The sequence below is a fragment of the Ochotona princeps genome, chromosome 4 (assembly GCF_030435755.1).
Source record: "Ochotona princeps isolate mOchPri1 chromosome 4, mOchPri1.hap1, whole genome shotgun sequence".
In the NCBI taxonomy this organism is placed as follows: domain Eukaryota; kingdom Metazoa; phylum Chordata; class Mammalia; order Lagomorpha; family Ochotonidae; genus Ochotona; species Ochotona princeps.
The window spans coordinates 25,787,383-25,808,620 of NC_080835.1; the positions used below are offsets into that span (position 1 = coordinate 25,787,383).

The 21,238-nt window shown below is 53.0% G+C and overlaps 1 protein-coding gene across 1 annotated transcript in view; it reads left to right on the plus strand.

Annotated features, from left to right (window-relative positions):
• Positions 1 to 3,517: 3,517 nt before the first annotated feature.
• ABTB2 (ankyrin repeat and BTB domain containing 2) overlaps positions 3,518 to 21,238 on the plus strand; it is a 166,101-nt gene continuing 148,380 nt past the window's right edge. The window contains exon 1 of the mRNA XM_004585412.2: positions 3,518 to 4,806. Within this exon, the coding sequence (XP_004585469.2) occupies positions 3,918 to 4,806 (889 nt within the window). The 5' untranslated portion in view covers positions 3,518 to 3,917. The remainder of the gene's footprint in view (positions 4,807 to 21,238) is intronic.

The window sequence follows — 21,238 nt, forward strand, 5'->3', positions numbered from 1 at the left end:
CAACCCCAGCTGTTGTAGGCATTTGAGGAGTGAACCAGTGTAAAATGAGATCTTTCCCTTTCCAATAAATAAGTAAACTTTAAAAAATAAAAAGTTGGGCCCAGCGTGATAGCATAGTGGTTAAACTCCTCGCCATGAACACGCTGGGACCCCATATGGGCGCTGGTTCTAATCCCAGCAGCCCTGCCTCCCACCCAGCTCCCTGCCTGTGGCCTGGGAAAGCAGTCAAGGACGACCCAAAGTCTTGGGACCCTGCACCCGCGTGGGAGATCCGGAAGAAGCTCCTGGCTCTTGGCTTCAGATTGGCTCAGTTTCGGCCATTGCGGCTGCTTGGGGAGTGAACCATCTGACGGAAGATCTTTCTCTCTGTCTCTCCTCCTCTCTGTATATCCGCCTTTCCAATAAAAAGAAATGAATCTTAAAAAAATAAAAAAATTTCAATTTTAAACGATTCTAAGATCCTCCTAGTCCTTATCTCCCCCCGCCCCCCCCCCCCCCCCCCCCCGCTGACAGGGTACTAGGCATCCTCTTGAATGTGGATGAGGTGTTCCTGGTTATCCTGGGCTCCTAGCGATGGTAGGACCAGGTGAATCTCAGGACAGACACACCAAGTCGGCAGCACCTGTGAGCTCCAGGTCAGGAAGCCTGGCCTCCCATTCGAGGGGTCCACTCACCTGCACTTGCTCAGGCTTGGTGCTCACACCAGTGGGGGCAGGAAACTCCAAGAGTGGACAAGATTGAGAGGCCTCCTGTCCTCGCCAGCTTCTTGTGGAAGAGAAAGAGGATCCTCCAGCCTCCTCCAGCCGCCAGGTTCTGCCACTTTAATTTTCTCCCATAAATTTCACGTCTGTTTCTCTTGCGCCAGAACAGGGGTTGATTGAAATCACCTGTAAGAGTTAATGATGCCTACTGGCCCACAAGGACCCACAAACTAAAGTAAAAACCTAGTCCCTCTCCACAGCAGGGATCCACCTGGGATCACAATAACCACCCACCTCCCAACTCACGGGATTCCCCCTGACCCCTGATTGAGATTTTAGTAGAGATCAGCCTGCCCCATTGAAGAGCTAGTCCAAGATAGATTACCTCCCCTCCCCATCCAATTCCCTGCACCTTGGTTGTAGGGGTGCTGCCCAGGCAGTCCCGAGTCTGTTTTCTAACAGCTCACTCCCCCAGGAACCTCCCTAGAGTTTACCACGGTCTTGTTTCGCCCCTCCTCCCCAGCGTTTACAGCTAGATGATGGCTGTTTTTCTTCAGACTGTATTTGAGCAAAGCCTGTAGCCTGCACTCCTAAAACTAAGCGCATGGCCACCAGACTGCCTTCAAGTCACAGGTCTACGAAGTTCTGTCCTTTCTTCCCTTGATCCAAACCACACTTGCCAACGTCCACCGTGTTCTCCCAAAACTACCTTCAGCAGATTCGTTTCCAGGATGGCTGAATGTATTCTTCTATCCCCACTTCTGCTCCTCCTCCCACATCACACACAACACAAACACAGACACATTCTGGCTGTACTTAAGTCCACGAGTCCTCGAGCTGACTAGGTGAGGGGACCATGGAAAGACAGAGCTGCAATCCATCACAAACCTCTGGCCCTTTCAGCAGAGCTTTTCATGAGCTTTTTTCTTCTCCCCATTCCCCAAGAATAAACCCAGTGTTTGTGGTTACAAACCACTCATGTCACCCTTATCTTAGTAGATAAAAATATTTAATAAACATGACCATACGATCAACACCACATCAAAAAAGAAAAGCAGCAGCGATTTCGTAACTGTTTTGATTTCATAATGTCAAATGTTTATTGGTTTTAAAAAGCCAAACCCAAATAAATTCTACAGCTTTGGGCTGGTGAATGTGTTTTAAAGTTCCTTTTGATATTTCAGGTTCTTGTCTGTCTCGCTGTCTCCTTGAAATTTCTTGGTTTAAAGACACCTGGCTCTCAGCAGGCCTGGTGGAGCTTTTACAGACTGTTGTGGTGGTGGAGCTTAACATGGCAGGATCCTGGGATTCCATGGCAGGCATGCTTGATTCTCTTTATACTACAAGGCATGAAGTAATCCGAATATACTGTTCTACATTTCTGCAGATTACAAACATCTAGAAATACAGTGCTCTTAATTCCAAAGGCTCTTTCCACCCCAAAAGAAATATTCCAGCTATTTCCCTTCCCAATCAACCTTTCTGTCCAGTAAGTTCTCCGTTGTAAATTTCCAGGTAAGGAATTTTCTTTCCTTTTGTTTGCAATTAATTTTCAATTATTCGAAGGGCGCACCCAGGAAGTTTAAAAAAAATTTCCAGAATGTACTTCCAGGAGACATCCAGGAGAGGGAGACATTTCCCCTAATATAATCCTCCCTAAACAAGTTGAACGGCATCAGGTTTGTTTTTGACCACGCGAATGGCCCCACTAGTGTTGCCTCTACTTTCCCCTTTGCAAGCGGGGACCGCGTTCTCGGGGGCTCTAACCTCTGCCGACCCATCTTCGGCGCCAGTCCCACCGCTGCCCCTCACTCAGGCCACCGGGGATAGCGACTGCATAAGGACAGCCCCCTGACAAACCCTCTTCCCCCACCCTCCCATCCCACCCCGCATCTTTGAGCGAAAACTACCGCAACGGAAAGCGGCTTCACCAAGGAGGCGGAAGGCCCATTGAGGGGAGCAGGCAAGAACCAAGCCCGGCAGCCCTAGTACTAACTAGCGGACCCGGGCAGCACACCACACAAAGGGGTCTCAGGTGGGAGCGGCTGCCTCCGGGGCGCGCGCCGAGCGTCCAGGGGCACAGGTGCGTGGGCGCACGTGTGCGGGACCGGCCGCGGCCTGTATTGGGCTCTCGGGTTCAGCTGCTCCCCTCCCCCACGTCCGCACAGCTCCCCACTCCGGGCGAACAAGGCTCCGCCCCGCAAGCCACGGGTGCGAAACGGGGATGGGGCAGCGCGCAGAACAGGCGGAGACCCTCTCTCCATCCACTAACCCGTCGGGAAACCCGGCTGCAAAACGACCACTGGGGCTGGGGGACGTGGAGCCTGCCAGCTTCCCCACTTCGCCCGGAGCCCGCGGATCCGAGCCCGCAGGAGCAAGGGGCGTCCCTCCTCCCTGCGCATCCAACTTGAGTTTCATCTCCGACAAGCAAGAAAGTCGAGGACAGAGGTGAGACGCCCGGTTTGCGGGGGCTGGCAGGGGCGCTCGGCCGCAGAGGGCTGCATCCTCGAGCCGGGATGGCGGGAAGGGGGCTTCGCACCGCGGCTTGGCCTTTCTGTCTTTCTTCGCGCCCACGGCCCTGCTCCCCGCCTCCCAGCCCTCTCGCCCGCCCTGCCTCCATCCCCAGCGCCCCGCCCCCATCGCCGCCGCGGGGTGCCTCGGGCGGCGGCGCGGAATCTGCATAATGACCGCCCCCCTCGCCAACCATTGGCGCGGCCCCTGCCCGGCGCGGCCCCGGATTGGTGGTCCGCGCGCGGTGATTTGCCTGCGGGCCGCCGCCGGGGTCCCCAGCTGTGCGGGCGGCCGGCGCACAAGTTTGCCGAGCGGTCCCGGTCCGGCGGCTCCCCGACTTGCCTCGCGCCCCGCACCGCCGCCGCCCTGCTCGCTCACGGGTCCTTCGCAGAGACGGACTCGCACACCGCCCTGAGGGACGGCCAGGGAAGAGCCAGGACAGTGCCGAGGAGGAAGCGGCCCCCTGACAGCTCCGCGCCGGATCCCCGGGCGCGCGTCGGGCTCCGGCTAGCCGCCAGCCTCGCCCACCTTTCCCGCGGCCGGCTGGCGGGCGATGCGGCGGCCGAGCCTGGCGGCCCAGAGAAGCAGGAGAGCGTCCCGGAGAGCCTAGAGTTTGCTTCTGCCCGCTTGGGAAAGGGGCGGGGAGGTGGCGCATGGCGTTGTGAGCGCCCCTCCCTCGGAGAGGCCACCCTGAGCAGGCTCTCCATGGCCGGGACGTACAGCTCCACTCTGAAGACGCTGGAGGACTTGACCTTGGACTCCGGGTATGGGGCCGGGGACTCGTGCCGCTCACTCAGCCTCTCGTCCTCCAAGTCCAACTCGCAGGCGCTCAACTCCTCTGCGCCGCAGCACCGCGGGGCGGCCTGGTGGTGCTACTCCGGCTCCATGAACAGCCGCCACAACAGCTGGGACACGGTGAACACAGTGCTGCCCGAGGACCCCGAAGTGGCCGACCTCTTCTCGCGCTGCCCGCGCCTCCCCGAACTGGAGGAGTTCCCCTGGACCGAGGGAGACGTGGCCCGGGTGCTCCGCAAAGGCGGCAGCGGCGGCGGCCGGAGGCTGCCCGCGTTCTCGGCCGAGGCCGTGAAGCGCCTGGCCGGACTTCTCCGCCGGGCCCTCATCCGTGTGGCTCGTGAGGCGCAGCGGCTGAGCGTGCTGCACGCCAAGTGTACCCGCTTCGAGGTGCAGAGCGCTGTGCGCCTGGTGCACAGCTGGGCGCTGGCCGAGAGCTGCGCGCTGGCCGCCGTCAAGGCGCTGTCGCTGTACAGCATGAGCGCGGGCGACGGGCTGCGCCGGGGCAAGTCGGCGCGCTGCGGCCTCACCTTCTCGGTGGGCCGCTTCTTTCGTTGGATGGTGGATACCCGCATCTCCGTGCGTATTCACGAGTACGCAGCCATCTCGCTCACCGCGTGCATGGAGAACCTGGTGGAGGAGATCCGGGCCAGGGTAGCTGCCAGCCAAAGCCCCGACGGCGGAGGGGCAGGGGGCGGAGAGGTGTCCGCTGAGGTCCTGGAGATGGTCATCAACAATGACGCGGAGCTTTGGGGCGTCCTGCAGCCCTACGAGCATCTCATCTGCGGCAAGAACGCCAACGGTAAGTGCGTGGGCTGCGGGTTTTGGGCAGGTGGGAAAGAGACTCGTGCGTACGCCCAGGCTGTGGGAGAAAGTGTTAGGTCGAGGATGGAGTTCACTGACCTAGCCCTTGCCTAAAGTTGTTTTTGCGCCGCCGATTTTGGAAGGTAGAGTCCGGGTTGATGTCCACTCTGCCGCGCGGGGATTATTGCTTTCGGGAGAGGGGGGAGTGTCACGGATGAGAGTGAGCCTCTGGACCATGGCATTTCTGAACACCGCCTGAAGTGGAGCTTCCTGTCCAGCCGCTTTTTGCCTGTCTGGATTTGGTCTCTGGCTGGCGGGTCCCCTCCATCACCCCCCGCAGTTCCCCAGGTGGGTGGATTGTGTCTGTGCACCTGGTCCAGTTTGGGCTGGGTAGCAGCAGCCAGAGGGCTGAGCCTGGGCAGAACATGTGGTTCTCTGGTGAGAGGCACTGAATGAGATCCAGGAGCTGGGGTTACACCTTGAGCATCTCCAGGTTAAAAGATGCCCAAAGTTGGCCTTCCGTTGGGAGATGAGAGTAAGGGATGATGGGGGCTTCTTAACTCTGTGTCCCCAAGAAATCAGAGCCTGGTGACTCTTTGATGTCCTCTTCCTAGAAAGGGAACCCTTTGTTGGCCTGGTTTTCCCAGCTGTCATCAGTGAAGTGAGCAGTTGATTAAAACCCTCTGTTGCATAATTATGGATTTTGCTAAAAGGAACGATGGCCCACTTAGTAAACCACATCGTGGGAAGGAGTGAGAGGTGGGCAGCGTTGGGTGACTACCCTTCTCCAAAGGTGCCCCAACTTTTCAAAAATGCAAAGGGTGAGAGCAAAGCAATGGAGCTTTGCTATGGGAAAGCCGGGCTGTGACGTGTACTCACCTGCCACCGGCCTTGGGACTCCAGTCCTGGGAGTCTGGAAAGGATTTAGAACTGCATCAGTTGGGAGGCAGCTTACAGTGGCACGTGAGCAGGGAGTGGAGGAGTCCAGGCAGACACTGGCAGAGCCCAGGTGGGCACTGGCAGGGGATGAAGGGAGCCAAGCTCTGTGTGGTTTGACATCACTGTCATAGGTAACATTTAAAACAGCGTGCCATGTGTCTGTCACTGTTGCTGGCACTTGATCCAACCACTCACAGCACAGAGGCAAAGTGACAGCACCAGGGTTTGAACACAGGCAAGCCCCGGAGTTCAATCTTCCAAGAGGAGGGAAAGCATCCTGGTTGTTGCGTCCAGCTGCCAAGGTGGCTAGCAGTTCTGCTAGGCACTCGTGTTGGCCCAGCCTGGCTTCCTCTGGCATCCCCGGTTTGTTGCTGACCCTGCCAAGGGAGATGCCTGGAATGGGCAAGGCCTTGCATCTTGCTGCGTCAGGTCTGTGACGTCAGAGCTGGGGTCACCAACTCCAGGAGAGGAAGTGGTGGACATGGGTATTTCCAGCCCACTGTCACAGCCCCAGGGGGGAAATGTTCTGTACTTTTGCCCAAGAAGGGAGAGAGAGACCCAGGCTGACCTTGAAGAAGTAAAGGCTTCTTGGGAACAACTTAAAGCCCCAAAACTCTAAACTAAACTGGAGCAGAAGTGGAGGAAGCGGTGCCAGACACACTAGAAGGGAACACACTTTCCATGTGGAATGTGCAGCATATGGGAGAGAGGGACTTCTCTGTCCGCAGCATGTCCAGGCTGTACCGAACAGCGGTACCTTGGCAACCTCGAGCAGTCAGAAATTTCCAGGGAACAGGTGCCTTCAAGCACCTGGGGTTTACAAGCAAAGGGCCGTTTCTACTTTTAAGTCAGCACTCCCTTCGGATTTTTCTTTGATTTGACCTCTTCCCGACTGCTTAAACAGTCCTGCTTAAAGCCCCAAGTAGCCAAGAGAGCAGAGTTCCGCCCATGATACACATCTCCCTGAAGGCACAAAGCCCAGGTGTCTCCTGCACAGGTTCTCTGCTCCTTGTAAGCAAGGTGACAGGTTGCATAGATGCTCATTTTTTATACATGAAAGCTGACGGGGGTGGCCTCCCTCACAATGATCAGGCTGATGGATTAAGTCTCATTGCTCCAAGTGAATTGCGTGTTGAGTAGAGGCACAATGAATTACTTATGCCTGAAAGCCAGCTTCAGAAGGTAGCATGAACTACTATAGGAAAGCAGCAGAGAGCCCCTAGCCTTTGTCATATTGAAGTCACTCCAAGGCCAGCAAGGTTGGAGTGGACACAGCTGAAGACCAACAGGGAGAGTGCTGGTTAGTATTCTTGTCCCGCTGGTCTCCTCCTTAAATTACGTATTTATTGTTGTTATGCCTGTTAATTATATAGCATGGGCACAGGCATTTGACTCAGCTCTATGGGGCTGTTAAACTTTTAATGTCTTCCAACTGGAAATTTGAGCGCCATCATCCATCTATTCCTGTCCATTACTCAGAATGCTGGACCAATAAGGTTTGGCACTGCTGGAGTTGGGAGATAAAAGCTGTGTCGTGTTTACCAAACACAACGGCGGCTTTGCAGCCCCTGGAGCTACGCGGTGGGATTCTTTCCCTGTAGATGTCTCCAATGGTGGTAGGGCAGTGTCATGAAATGTTGAAATCCGCCTGACTTCCTCCTAGGAGACAGGGAAACCACTTTAAAGGGGTTGCTATTTACAAACCTGCAGCCAGCCAGAAAGAACAGCCTCTCCCAGCCCCACCCATCCTGGATGCGACTCAGGTGGTTCTTGGCATTTCTTCTTGGCCATTTTCTTTACTAAGCTTTCATGAGTGTCCGTGGCATTACGGGAAAAAAAAAAAGACTCTGCCGCTTGTAGAGTATACAGCAACTGACAGGACATTGGGAACAATACTCTTTCTCCCCAAGCAGCCTCCAGGAGGGTTGCTGTTGTCTGTGTAACAAAGAGCACAGGTTGGGAATCGCCACCAGGGTTGGAAACCCACCTCTGTTGCTTATCTGAGTGGCCTGGGACAAATCTCTTAACCCTTCTTAGCCTCTGTTCTGCCATCTGTAACATGGGAGATCATAAACATAGTTTTGTATGAGCAATAAGTGAGATTGTGGATGGAAAGATGTTAGCACATTGTAACTGTGCAATGCCTAGCAGCAGTGCATTCAGCCACTATTTATCCGCTAAACTGTGCTTGTGGGTGAAGTGGGGGGATGGAGGGGCACAGTCCTCCTCCTGTGAAATTTCCCGTCCAGTGAAGGAAGCAAGAAGCAGTAAACAAAGGCCGCAGATAAAGGTTTGTCTCAGTAGTATTTCAGAAAGACAACAGGATAATGAGATCGTGTGACTGGGGTCATTGAAATCACCGCATAGAAAGACCTCTCTGTCATTAGTGGCAGCCAGTCATAGCAACCCGGTCATGACCCAAGGACCTTTTAGCCAGAAAAACGGTGACTCAGGTCTTTTCTGAATTATTCAATTGTTTACCATCAGGAACAAAGTTTGGCTGTCACCTGCCACCAAGAAGTATCAGGGCTGTATCCTAGGCAGGAAGACTTCACGCATGGTCTCAGAACTTGCCTAGGGAGAAGATGGTAGGATGGTTTTCTGCTGAGATAATCAGCTGCAGGCAGGAGAGTTCATTGAGCTGCTGGTTGCTGCTTCCACACCTGCAGAGTCTGAGGGAGGAAGCACCTTCTCTTTGACTCTTCTGTTGAAGTCAAGGGATCTGTGAAAACTGAAACAAATCAAACTTTGGAAACAGAAACTTACTTTTTTACCTCTAGCTGTACCCCACTGGTGTCCCTGGGAAATGCAAACCTGGCCCTAGGGAGTTAGAAGAACTAGGTGGAGCTGTTCTGCATCCTTCAGGAAGCCCCATCTGATGCACCCACCCTGTTGCCTGAGGCTTGCACAGCCTCCGGGGCACGTGTGCCAACCACCCTGCTTGTGTCTGTCTCTCCATCAGATAGATGGTGAGCTCACCAGCATGCTGCTCGCTGATGAGCCTTCTGTGGTGTGTGACACACACTTGCTGCCCTACCTTTGTGGGTCAGGCACCCCATCACAGAACATGTTCCATTCTAACATTGCCATTTGAGTTTCTTTGACATTGCAGAACATTCCCCCATTTCTATGAAAACAAAAGGTTCTAAGTTGTTCTTGATGACGAAGGACAACATTCTCTAAAGGATTGGTTGGTTGATTGAAGCACAGTTACAGAGAGAAAGAGATCTTTCTTCTGTTGGCTCATTCCCCAGATGTCCAGAGTGAGTTGGGAAGGGCTGGGCCAGGCTAGCCCACACCAGGAACCTGGCACTCTAGCCACAAGGGCGGCAGGGGTGCAAGCACTAGAGCCTCACGATGTTGCCTCCCAGTGTGTGCGTTAGCAGGAAGTGGGGCAGAGCAGAGTAGGACTTGATCCCCAGTGTAGAATGGGTGCAATCTCCATGGCAACTCAACCTGTCATGCACAGTACCAGGCCATCAATAAAAAATTTCACAATCTAATTTCTAACAGGGTTCCCAAGATCATCTGTAAGGAGTAAAATGCGTGTTGGGGACATTCTGCTTAGGTGGGATCCCTGCCCAGAAGGAGTGTTAAGCAGGTGTCTGATTAGGCAGCAGTAAATCAACAGGACTTAGTTGAAAGTTTCCTTAAGATCAGCAGTACCAGTCCCCAACCCCCCATCCCTGGGCAATAGCACTGGCCCAGGGGCAATCTTGGTTGGTAGCCATCACTTAGAGGAGCTTGTCACTGTATCCATTCTGCCTGCTTCCGTTTTGAGACGGGAACTCGGGAAATCCAGGGTTGGGGTGTTCCTGGGAGGCATGGGCCACAGCATGGCCAGGACTCTGTGCTGCTTGTCCCCTACTGTCCTTGCGCCCTCAGTACTTTCCCTAACACCAGGTGGGACACTGACCCCTGTTTCTGTGCTTCTACAGCTGCAGTAATAGGCCTGACTTTTCACCAACAATCTTTTGCTCCTCTGATCTCTTCTTGGGTGCCCATGAGCATCCCAGTGGGGAACTCCAGGAGCCTGGCTGTGACTGGGCCAGAACTCAGCCCTGTTTGGCTCAAGCTCCAAGCCTGTGCTTTTCCTGAACATCAACAGCATCCAGGGAAACCAGGAAGAGGCCAGTGTCTGACCATCTTGAAATGACAACTCGGGCCGACGTTCCGGTGACAGCAAGATCTTGCTGGTGAATGGTCGGCTGTGTGCAGGTGACCTCTCCCAAGAGACCAGGGAATCTTCACAGCCAGGGGGAGGGATCAGGGGTCCAGGCCATGTTGCTTCATTTCAGGGCTATTCTGTGGCTTTCCTAGCCTTGGAAGTGTGTACTGGAGGGCCCATTGCACCTGCAGGGCCAGGGAGGGCCTTACAGGTATCGGCTGCTTGGTGGTCAGTCAGGTCAGGCCAGTGGAAAAGCTGTGGCCCCCTCTGTGATGTTCTCCCTCAGCAGGTGAGCTGGCTCCAGGAGACACCATGGAGAGGAGGCAGTCACAGCGATGTTATATTTCAGGTCTTGGAGTCAGCAGAGCTTGTGGGAAAGGGGGTCTGGCCCCCAAGTCCCTTGCAATATTCAACTGCTGACTCAGAATTCCCTGACCTTGAAGTTCAGGTTGGGTTGGAAAGGGCTTTGATACCCATGCCCTGAAGCAAGTCACGTGAATAAATAAATCTTTTTTTTTAATCTTTGTCCCCTAGTGATAAGAGTGTATTTTCTTTCTTTCTTAAAGGTTTACTTATTTTTTATTGGAAAGACAGATTTACAGAGAGAAGGAAAGACAGAAAGATCTTCCATCCACGGTTTGCTCCCCAGGTAGTCACAATGGCTAGAGCTGAGCTGATCCAGGAGCCAGGAGCTTTTTCTGCGTGTCCCACGTGGGTGCAGGGTCCCAAGACTTTGGACCATCCTTGACTGCATTACCAGGCCACAAGCAGGGAGCTGAATGGGAAGTGGGCAGCTGGGACACAAGTTGGTGTCCATATGGGATCCTGGTGGTGCAAGGCGAGGACTTTAACCACTAGGCTATTGCGCTGGGCCCAAAATAAATCTTTAAAACAACAAACAAAAATAAAAGCAATGTGTTTAGTTCAAAGACAGATACCCCTTCTGTCTGCTGGGTCACTCTCCAAATTCCTGCAGAAGCTGAGCCTGGGCTGAGCTGAAGCCAGGATTTGGGGACTTTGTCTAGGTCTCCAACTGGAGTAGACCCTGACTCCCTGGATCAGCTACACCAGTTCTCATTCCCCATACAGGAAGCTGGATGGGATGTGGAGGTGAGACTGGAACCCAGAGACTGATACGGCTACCTGGTCTTTGCAGGCAGTGACTTCAGCCCTGCGCTAACCACGGTCCCCTGGGGTGAGACCAGTTCTCAAGTACAAATGCCCCTGGGATGTTGGAGAGGCTGCCAGTCTGGTGGCTGAAGGACGACTCAGGGTGGGGCTACCTCAGTGTTGTTCCGCATGGCCTTGAACTTATGACCCTGGACCAGTTGTGCAACTTTTGTGCCTTAGTCTCTTCCCCCATAACAGGGTTTCTGCACCTTGACCTTGATTGTGGACGAGAGCTTTTGTTCTTGTCCTGTGCTCTGTAGCTCCCTGCCTCTGCCACCTGTCCTGATGCTCAAAACTCTCCAGCCATTTCCCGGTGTCCCCCTGGGGAGCACATTCATTCCTGGTTTTGAGAATGCGCTCTATGGGAGAAAACTGAGAATAGTAGCCAACTTATGAGGTGGTTGAGGACTTACAAAGGGTCTGTGTGATGGGCTTTGTGTCGTTAGTCTTAATTACATTAAAAATTTTATTTTTCTTCAAAAGGCAGAGTCACAGAGAAAAAGATCTTCCATCTGCTGGTTCACTGCCCAGATAACCTCAATGGCCAGGGACTGGGCCCGGTCGAAGCCAGGAGCTTTGTCCGGGTCTCCTGCATGGGTGTAGGGGCTCAGATACTTGGGGCATCTTCTGCTGCTTTCCCGGGTGCGTTAACAGAGAGCTGGATGAGAAATGGTGTAGCCAACTCATGAACTTATAGACACAGGGGATGCTGGCATTACAGGTGGCAGCTTCACCCACCGTGCCACAACACCAGTCCCTCAATTACATTCTGCACATAGTGTTTGACACTCTGCTTGGTTTTGCTTTTCGCTTTTGCTAAACTGAGAGTCTCCTGTGCTGGAAAGGATCATGACCCAATCTCAGGGTGACAGGCATTAGTCACAAGGCTCTGCTTGGTGATTAATAGTTTGTATGTGGAGGTAAGAGGAAGTCACAGAGTCTGGGAAAGTACCCTCACACCCTGCTCAGTTATGGCTCAGTCGCCCCCAAGATGGTATGTGGATTTGGCAGGAAGGAGTGGGGTCAGCCCTCTGCTGCCCCTGTCAGGGCAGCCGTGACCTTGCAGGGTGTGAAGTCTCCAGGCCCTCAGAAAGCAATTCTGCTGAGACCCCGGCTTGTGGCAGCCAGTGGGTCCTGAGCCACGGCACAGCAGGTGCTCTGTGTTTTGCCTGCCTATCGCATAAACACACTTTGTGGTCATCTGGCTTGTTTTTCCAACAGGCCTCAATGCTTTGGCAGCTTTGGCTTGCTGTCTTGGAGCCGCATGCTGGGTTGGGAGGAGACAATTAAGAAGCACAGCCCGAGTTGGCCTGAGAAGTGCCACGCCATCCTCTTTAATCTACCACTTGCCACGCAGCAGCTACAGATGGGGCAGTGGACACAGACGGGAGCAGGGCAAGAATGGCCGTGGCTAGCCAGGGCATTTAGGACGTAACGGAAGACGCAGTGTGTATGTATAGGAGAGTCACACAGTTTGCTATGGCCGTGATGGCTGTGTGGATAGCCTGCCCTCAGCGCAGTCGGGGGTTCATCCTGAGTGCTTCCACCGCAAACTGCGGCCCTGGCAGCCCCTCTGGAAGGCACACGCACTGTGCATGCCAGCAGTACCTGGGCAGGCAGCGCGGGAGAGGGGGAGGTGCTGCCTCGCTCACACACAGGGCTCCAGATGGAGGAAGCAGTGTGAACTCAGGCCTAGAGGCCCAGGCACGTGGACGGGGGGAGTCTGGGCAGCACAGCAAGTGACCTTGAGGTAGGGAGGTTTCGATGCGTAATGAGGAGGAGCAAGGGACATGGCACAGAGGGGAGGAAAACTTTTCCACATCTTTTATCCAGATGTGAAGAAGCCTGCCAGAGCGCAGCATGAGGGCTTTTCAACAACTGATTTTTACCATTCAGATCTCGAGTGTGTCTGTTCCCCAATCCCACGACCTCCAGGCACCCAGTGATGGAAAGCCTCACCTCCAAGGTGTACCCCATACACTGTCCTCGCAGCAGTGCCATGAAAGAGACCTTGACCCAGCAGGCTTGTGCTGACAGAGGTGACAAACAGGGTTTCCATCTGCCCTGCTTCCCCTGTTGGGTTTGGCTCCTATCTCCGCATTTTTTTTTCTGTGGTCTTGAACATAACCTTTTGGACTACAGCAACCCCAATGCAGAAGGAAGGTCGAGACAGGCAAGCCTGCATGGAGGCCACTGGGTCGGTTCTTGCCACTGCGGGGTGGTCAGCCACGCAAGCAAGAGCAGTATAAAACAGGATGACAGCAGAGGGCCTCGTATTATCTTTTACTGGTTCCAAGTCTTACTTGGAATGTTCAACTGACAGTTTAGGGTCTACCAAATCACAGTTCAGTTCACAGCTGATTGGTCCCTTTCTGATTTATGGTTAAGGTGTTCCAGAGTATGCACCATAGATTGCTAACACGTTTCCCATGGGACATTGTGGAGCCACCTTAAAGCTCATTGTCTGGCCTGAACTCCCTAAGGTCCTGCTGAATTCCATGACCCTAATAAAAGTGAGATAGACTCCATGGCTTCGCTGATAACCTGTGTCAGGCCTTTTCTGACCCTTTTTCTTGTCGTATGAAAAAAACAAGCAGCGTGAATCTACTGCAAAAATACATGTAAAGTCATTATTAGTAATGTGAGGTCCACTCAGTCACAGAGAGAGAGAGAGATCTTTCATCCACTGGTTCACTCCCCAAGTGGCTATAACAACCAGAACTGGGCCAGGCTGGAGGCAGGAGTCAGGAGCTTCATTTGGGTTTCCTACGTAGGTGGCCGGGACCCACACGCTTGGGCCATCCTCCGCTGCTTTTCCAGGCCACCAGCAGGGAGCTGGCTCAGAAGTGGAGCAGCTGGGACATGAACTGACTATGGGCTGTTGGTGACACACCAAGGAGTTCTTTCTGCATTATACTGCAGCAGTGTCCTGCTCCTACCCCCGCTCCCACAAGTAAGCTGAAGAGTCTGTCCATGATGGGGAACAGGAAAACCGAACCCCAGAAGAACTAGAGCAAGAAGGTTAGGGTTGGGGAGAGATGAGTTTGACCCCAAAGAGTATGAAGTAAGCCTTACAGTGCAGGAAAACCAGTCTTGAATGGAAGCCAAGCTGGTGTTGATATCTTCAAAGTTTTTGTTGTAAAGTGTGTACTTTTAAAACTGTCTGGCTGTGAGGAGAGCTATCAGTGAGTACACACCAAAGCTCACCTCCCTGGTGAGTGTGCCTGTAGCAGCATGGCGTGGAGAACTAGGGACAGGATTCCAGAACAGTCTGGCGTGGAGTGTGGCCTCTCGGTGACCTGGAGTGAATCACTCCTGCCTCTCAGACCTTGGTTGTTTTCCCCATGGTGGGATGAGGGCTTGCCGGATTCCCCAAGGGCCTGTCTTTCCATGAAGGCTCCAGATCCCCCACGTGGACCCTGGACAGGCACCTTCTCCGCTCTACCTTGGCTGAGCCCAACAACCAGCATTCTGGGGGAACCACCAGCCCCAAACCCACCAAGGCTGCATACCATCCTTTTTGTATTAGGAAGAGCTGGGATTACTGTACTCGGAGCACCCCTTCCCCCACCTTGGAAGGATGAGTTCTGGATGCTTTTGGCCACGACCTAATGCCTCGGCGCTGGACAGCTGTGTCCAGGCCCTGGCAGGCCAAGGCTGGGGTGAGGGCCAGCTCCGGGGTGACTTCATCCAGCCGGTGTTTGGAGGCCGCCAACCCAGACTCGGGTATTTATAGCGGGGGAGCAGCTAGGGGAGAAAAAAAAGAGAGAAATGAAAACTGCTACACCCTTTATCCTTTGTGGGACAGAGATGGGCATTATGAAGGATTGTAGAAGGCACAGCTGTAATGCAGAAGAATATTTTTAAATGTTGTTTGTTGAAGTTGGCAGGGCCAGCTTTTCAAAGAGGAGGGAAAATGAGAGTAACTGGGTCCGATGGGTTGCCAGGGTTTGTGAAGGCCAAGACGCAGAGCAGGCAGTTCCTGGGGTGCATGGGCTCTGATCCTCACACTCTGACTTTACAACGTGCAAGCAGGGCTTTAGCCACCAGGGCAGGAGGCTTGGTCAGTGGGGCGGCTGCCATGTCCTTTTCCCACCAGCTCACCCACCCATCCAACCCAAGGTTGTAGAAAATGAACACCATGTTCCAGAGAGGGCAGGACACACAGCCCAAGGAGCTACTTACAACCAGGGGTTGCATCTTGCTTCTTCTGTTTCTCCTTGGACCTGGTTTGAAAGGCAGTTGCTTGCAGCTGTTCTGGACTTCATCCTGCAGGTCAAGCTGAACAGGCCAGAAGGAGGCTGGGCCCAATTCAGCAGGAGGCCAGAAGGCCTTGGGAGTAGAGTTGCCTCTAAGGAGGGATGGATGAGCAGGATGGCCCCATGCAGCCCTCCTCCCCGCCGTCCACCTGTCCGGTGGATGCTCATGAAGTTGCCCAGGTAGTGTCCACTACCATGTTGATTCTTTCAGAGCTGCTTGGTGGTTAGGGTAGAAGGGCTACAGGATTGAGAGTAGGGGAGAGGCTGAGAGTTTAGAGTAGGGCACTTCCATTTAGTAATTTAGCAAGAGCTCACTGGGTACTGGCTCTGTCAAGTGTTTGGTAATAAAGCAGATGAATTAAAAAATCTGGAAGAGTGGAGGGTGCAGGCTGCACAAATGGTGAGGAAGAGTGGGGGCTAGCCTGGCTGTGGAGGACAGCTCCAAGCAGAGGGGACAGCAAGAATGCTTGGTGGGTCCAAGAAGTACCAAGGAGATCCAGGTGGCTGGCGTGGGGCGAGCATGGGGAAGCATAGTAGGAGGTGTGGTTACAGGAGAAATGGGAGTGCTGATAGTCACATGGGGCCTTTTAGGCTTTCAATCTGAGCATGCTGGGAAGCACTGGACAGACTAAAGCACAGAGTGACATAATCCAACGTGCATTTTCATAAGGTCAAGTTGTGTCAGGATCATGAGTGGCCAGCTAAACGATTTTGCAGTAATCCGTGTGAGAGAAGATGCCTAGACCCAGGTGACGGGAGAGGGGACATGGGTGTGTTTTGTTCTCAAAGCGAATGGCATTTCCAGCAGCTTGGGTGTGGGCTATGAGCAGGGAGGGGGGTGGGACCAGAGATGCATGGTCTGAGGCCACCAACTAAAATAGGAGGAGCTGTGGACAGAAGCAGGGCTAACCAAAGACACAAGTGCAGTTCCAGTTGGTGGTGTCCAAGTCAGCATGGCGAATCAGAGGTTGACCAGTAGGCGAGGCCCCCTTGAACTTCTTATTCACAAGCAAGCTTGGAGCATTGCACTCCGGTGCCCTTCCTGAGGGCAGGGCCAGTTCCACAGTGCTGAGCAGTAAGCCAGATCTGATGTCATTCCTGAACTCATGATCTCCTTCTGTGGATGGGCAGCGTAACCCCGGCTCTTGCTTTCTCACTGGCTTGCTGGCAGTCAGGCCCTGGAAGGAAGCTCAGCCCACTGTTGCCAGCCATTACTGTAGGGTCTGTTTGATTAGGTCTACTCACTCTGTGGACCAGTAGGAGTTGGCACGTGTTTCCCTTGGTTCTGGGAAAGGGAGAGCTACGTTGCAGGCAGCTTGAGGCTCCTGAAGCTGAGTGTAGGTCAGGTGTTCAGCCAGAAAGAGAACCCTCTTGAGTGGCGTGGGAGCAGCCTCATGCCTCTCAGCTGGTTTGTCCTCGGCTTCTTGGGACTGGCAGGGTGGCAGAGCAATGTCGTTGCCCCTGACTGCCAGCTATTAGTTTCTCGGTACATCTCAACCTCAGTCTTCCCTAGAAAGGATATTTAGTTCTTTCCCAGAGGGGTTATTGTTTCAGGGGCTTTTAATCCAGATTCATCTTTGAGTCACTTGGAGTGAAGAACTTAAAAATAAAAGTGTGTGTGTGTGTGTGTGTTGTGCCTGTCTGACTTGAGGCCCCACCTCCATAGATACTGCAACAAATGGTCCGGGGTGGGTCCAGACTGTGTGGGCAGAGTTAGTGGAGAGTCTCGGGCGTCATGAACGCCCAGGCATTAGCAGTCATCAGCATTGGGAGCATCGCTGCTCCTCAAGGCTCGTCCTGCCCCACCCTGGGTGATGGCGTTCCTTGCCTTCCCAGCCTGGCTGCTTTGGCCCATTCCTCAGCTGCAGGCATCGCTGGAGTTCCCCAGGGGAATTGGAATGGTCAGGCTTAAGCAGAAAGGGCCACATTGGACCTAGCATGGCAAAAGTCATGCAATAATTGGTGAAGTAGGCTCCATTATGAACATCTTTTACATTAAAAAAAATTATTTGAAAGGCAGAAAGAGATTGCCTGTCTCCTGATGCCTTTTCTAAATGCCACAGCAGCTGGGGCTGGCCCAGGACCAACCCAGGAGCTGGGAACTGTACCCAGGTCTTCCTCGTGGGTGGCAGGGACCCAGTATTTGAACCATCACTGCTACCTCCCATGGTTTGCTCTATCAGGAAGTTGGAATGGAAAGTGAAGCCGGGACTTGAACCCAAGCACTCTGATGTGGAATGTAGGGACTCGAACCCAAGCACTCTGATGTGGAACGTAGGGGTGCTAAGCAGTGTTCATGGTTGCACCAAACATTGGCCCCTTCTCATTCCATCTTTAGAGGAAGCAGGCGGAGGCTCCAGGAAGGGAATTCACATGCTCAGGCCACACAGGTAACAAGTGGTACCCAGGCAGCCTCACTGTGAGTTCTCCACTCCTCACCCATGCATGCCCTTCCTCAGACTGAATGCTCGCCTCTCATCCTTGGTGCTTCACCTCTGTGTTGAGCCTGTTGGGAGCTTCAGACCTTTGCCCCAGGTCGACTGCGGCAGTGCCATCATGTTCCTTTCAGCACCCTGTGGATTCTTCCTACTTCTGTCTCACAGCTGGCTGAGCTAGCGTTCAGGGTGGTCTGGGTGGCAGCACAGCTTTAGTGAGAGCCCCGGCAGGATTCAGACGCAGCCCTCTTGGGAAGCCCACACCCTTGTTCCTGTTGCTCCCTTCCTCCTGTGCTGGGATGGGCCTGGGTGGGGCCGACCAATGCAGTGACTTCCTGAACAGAGAAATGAATGGGTTGCTCCAGGCGCGTGGGAGGCACTAAAGGCAGGCCAGAGCATCCCTCACTGCTCCCAAACAGGCGAGCCATTCAGGTACCTTAAAATAGACCTGCCACTCAGGACTGCAGCCTGGCAGGGCTGGGACCCGTGGCGTGGGTGTTCATTTCCCCATGACTTTAAAGATGCATCCTGCTAGGCTCAGGGCGCCTCTTCTACCGGTGTGAATAAAATCATCTCATGGAGACTGTGTGTTGGGAACTTAAAATAGTTCCAGAGGAACACTGTTGGGAAGCTGTTGGCTCCTTGGGACTATTTCCTCCTGATTTATGACCCCTTCGGAGGTGCTGTGTGGCCTTCTGGCTTCTCGCTACCAAACGTGAGTCCTCGTGTCTTCATCAGCCAAAGACGTTTGTCATCAAGGAAAGGGGCGATCTTTCTCTAAGTCATTTCGTTAGGGGCCTTTTACACATTTGCCTTTTATTTTAAGGAATAAGGAAGAAGCTATTTGTTTGGGAATCGGGCCTTTCTCACTGCGGTTGCTGCACAGTGAGTGAGAAAAGTGTATTCTGTTCATTCACACCAAGGCCTGCCCTGGGGAGCCCTGAATGTTCACACAGCCGAGCCAGGAGAGCCCCAGAAAGAGGACTTGCTCTGAGTGGGAGAAGCCAGTGAGCTGTTATCTCCCATCCGCTGGCCACCTGCTAGCTCCCTGTGTGTGTTAAAATTTAATAAAGTTCAGTGAAGTTAGAAATCATCTCCATTGTATTTCGAGTGCTCACATGGCTACCGTAGTAGACAACACAGAGCCTATCACTGTCTCCAGCGTCCAATAGGGCTACTGGACAAGGTGACCACTAAATTAGGGACATCAGTTGGTTCCTGGGACCAGCTTTTGGAGTTGACACAGGTCTAAACATTGGAAGCCTCCCCCTGGGTTCTTGGAAGCCCTGGATCTGCAGAAACAGGATTCAGACAAGTGGAGGTTAAGGCCAGTCATTCCTGTGGCTCTAGCCTCTGAACCCCTGGCCAGAGTTCTCTGATCAGGCTGCATGACCCCAGGGCAGGACACTTAACTCCTCTGAAATTGTTTTCTTCCCAGTGAACTGGTATTCAAGATACCTCGGAGGGATTTTGGAGGGATTACACAGAGTAGCTGAATGTGTATAAAATAGTGACTCATGGTAAGAACACAGGTGAGTTACACTTAAGTAGCCTGGGTGCTTGGGTGATGTATCCTTCTGGGGTAGATTCTGTTGCCATTTTGGAGGAAAGCCAATAGGCTCCCGGGAGTGGATGGCTGTTGTGGCTGCCACTGTTGCCCCCGTGAGCTGTTTTCTGGGAGTTTCTCCCAGGGCTGTCCTTTTCTCCCCTGGGCTTAGTTGACCCCTTGACATGAATCAGGGTCTGTTTGCTTCTTTGGACTAGAACTCTGTCCCTTACCATTGACCTGACCCTCCCACTGTTTGAAGTGGACTCTTTCCAGAGTTACCATGCCAAAAGCCCATCTAACCTTATCTACCCAGAGAACACCTGCCAGAATCCTGGAACATGAACTTCACCCAAGGGATAAAGGCTTCCAGTACCCCGTGTGCTGTGTGGACATTTTGTACCCTTGCTGTGAGGACTGAGACAAACAGAGCCTTTAGTGAGATGTTGGCCGAGAAGCCCACCAGAGGATTAAGGACCAAGAGAGACCTCGTGGGCTATGGAGGGTGCTGAGAACCACAGGGTCACATCCAGGCCCTGGTTCAGACCTTGACTCCACTACTCAGTCGCCTAGATCATAGACCTCATTCACTGAACCTTTTCATGCCTCAACTTTCTCATCTGTAAAGTAGGTATAATATTAGAACCAACTGACAGGGTGGTTGTGATTGTTAAATGAGACATAGAACAATAAAGCATTTAGCTCCGTGCTTGGGTTTACGAGGAGATTTCCAAAACATTTGTGGAATTGGAGTTGGCATTGTGGTGCACTCCTAGCCGTGCTGGTATACCATGTGGGTGCCAGTTTGTATACCAGCTGCTCCACTTCCCAGCCAGCTTCCTTAAATGCTTCTGGTAAGTGCAGCCGAAGATGGTTGAAGTACTTGGGCCTCTGCTACCTACGTGGGAGACCCAGAAGAAAGTCTAGCTCCTGGCATCAGCCTGGCTCAAAGCTGGCCTTTCAGGTCATCTGGGGATTCAACCAACAGATGGAAGACTTCTCTTTCTGTCTCTGCCTCCCTGAGTAACTCTTTCAAATAAATACATTTTCAAAAAATATTTGTGGAAGAAATTGAACTAAAAAAAAGCTAATTTATTTATTTGAATAATAAATAATAATAATAATAATAAATAATAGTAAATAAAAAGGGACATAAAGAATAGGGAGTGGAGAAAGATCTTCCATCTGTTGGTTCATTCTCCAAATGGGCACAACAGTCAGTTCCTGGGCCGGCAACTCCAATTTTGGTCCCACGTGGGTGCAGGGGCTCAAGTACTTGGACTGTTTTCTGCTGCTTTTCCAGGGCCATTAGCAGGACACTGGATCAAAAGTGGAGTAACTGGGACTCCAACTGGTGCTCCAAAATAGGAATCCAAAATTGCTAGCAGAGTCTTAACTCACTATCCTACAACACCAGCCTTCCATGAACTTTGGGAAGGCCCTACATAGCAACCCCAGCTGGCTGGTGGCATTCTCACTGTCAGTGCTTCCCGGGGGTGGCATTTAGTGTGTGGCTCTGTGTGTTAGCAGATAAAGTGACCCAGGACATGGGCCTTTAAAGTCAATGTCTTTGTTGGTTTTGTGTGTCCTGGATTCCACATGGTTTTGATTTTTCTCCCTCTCTCTTTCCATTCCTCTATCTCTTTCTTCTGCCTTTCCTTCCTTGCCCCCACTCCTCCCCCACTGGAAGTTGATGAGGGTAAAAACCATGACTACAGCTGTTACTCCTGTCCCACAACTGGGGGCCAAAACCAGCTTCCCCCACTGGTTTGAGCAATGTCGCAAGCCCCACCCTGTCCAGCTGTGTAACCAGAGCTGCATCACCACTACGGGACGAACGTATGCAGTCAAGTGCCCAGTTGCACCTCATCCACCCCCATTCAGAATGGGTGCAATATGCCACTTGCAGAGAA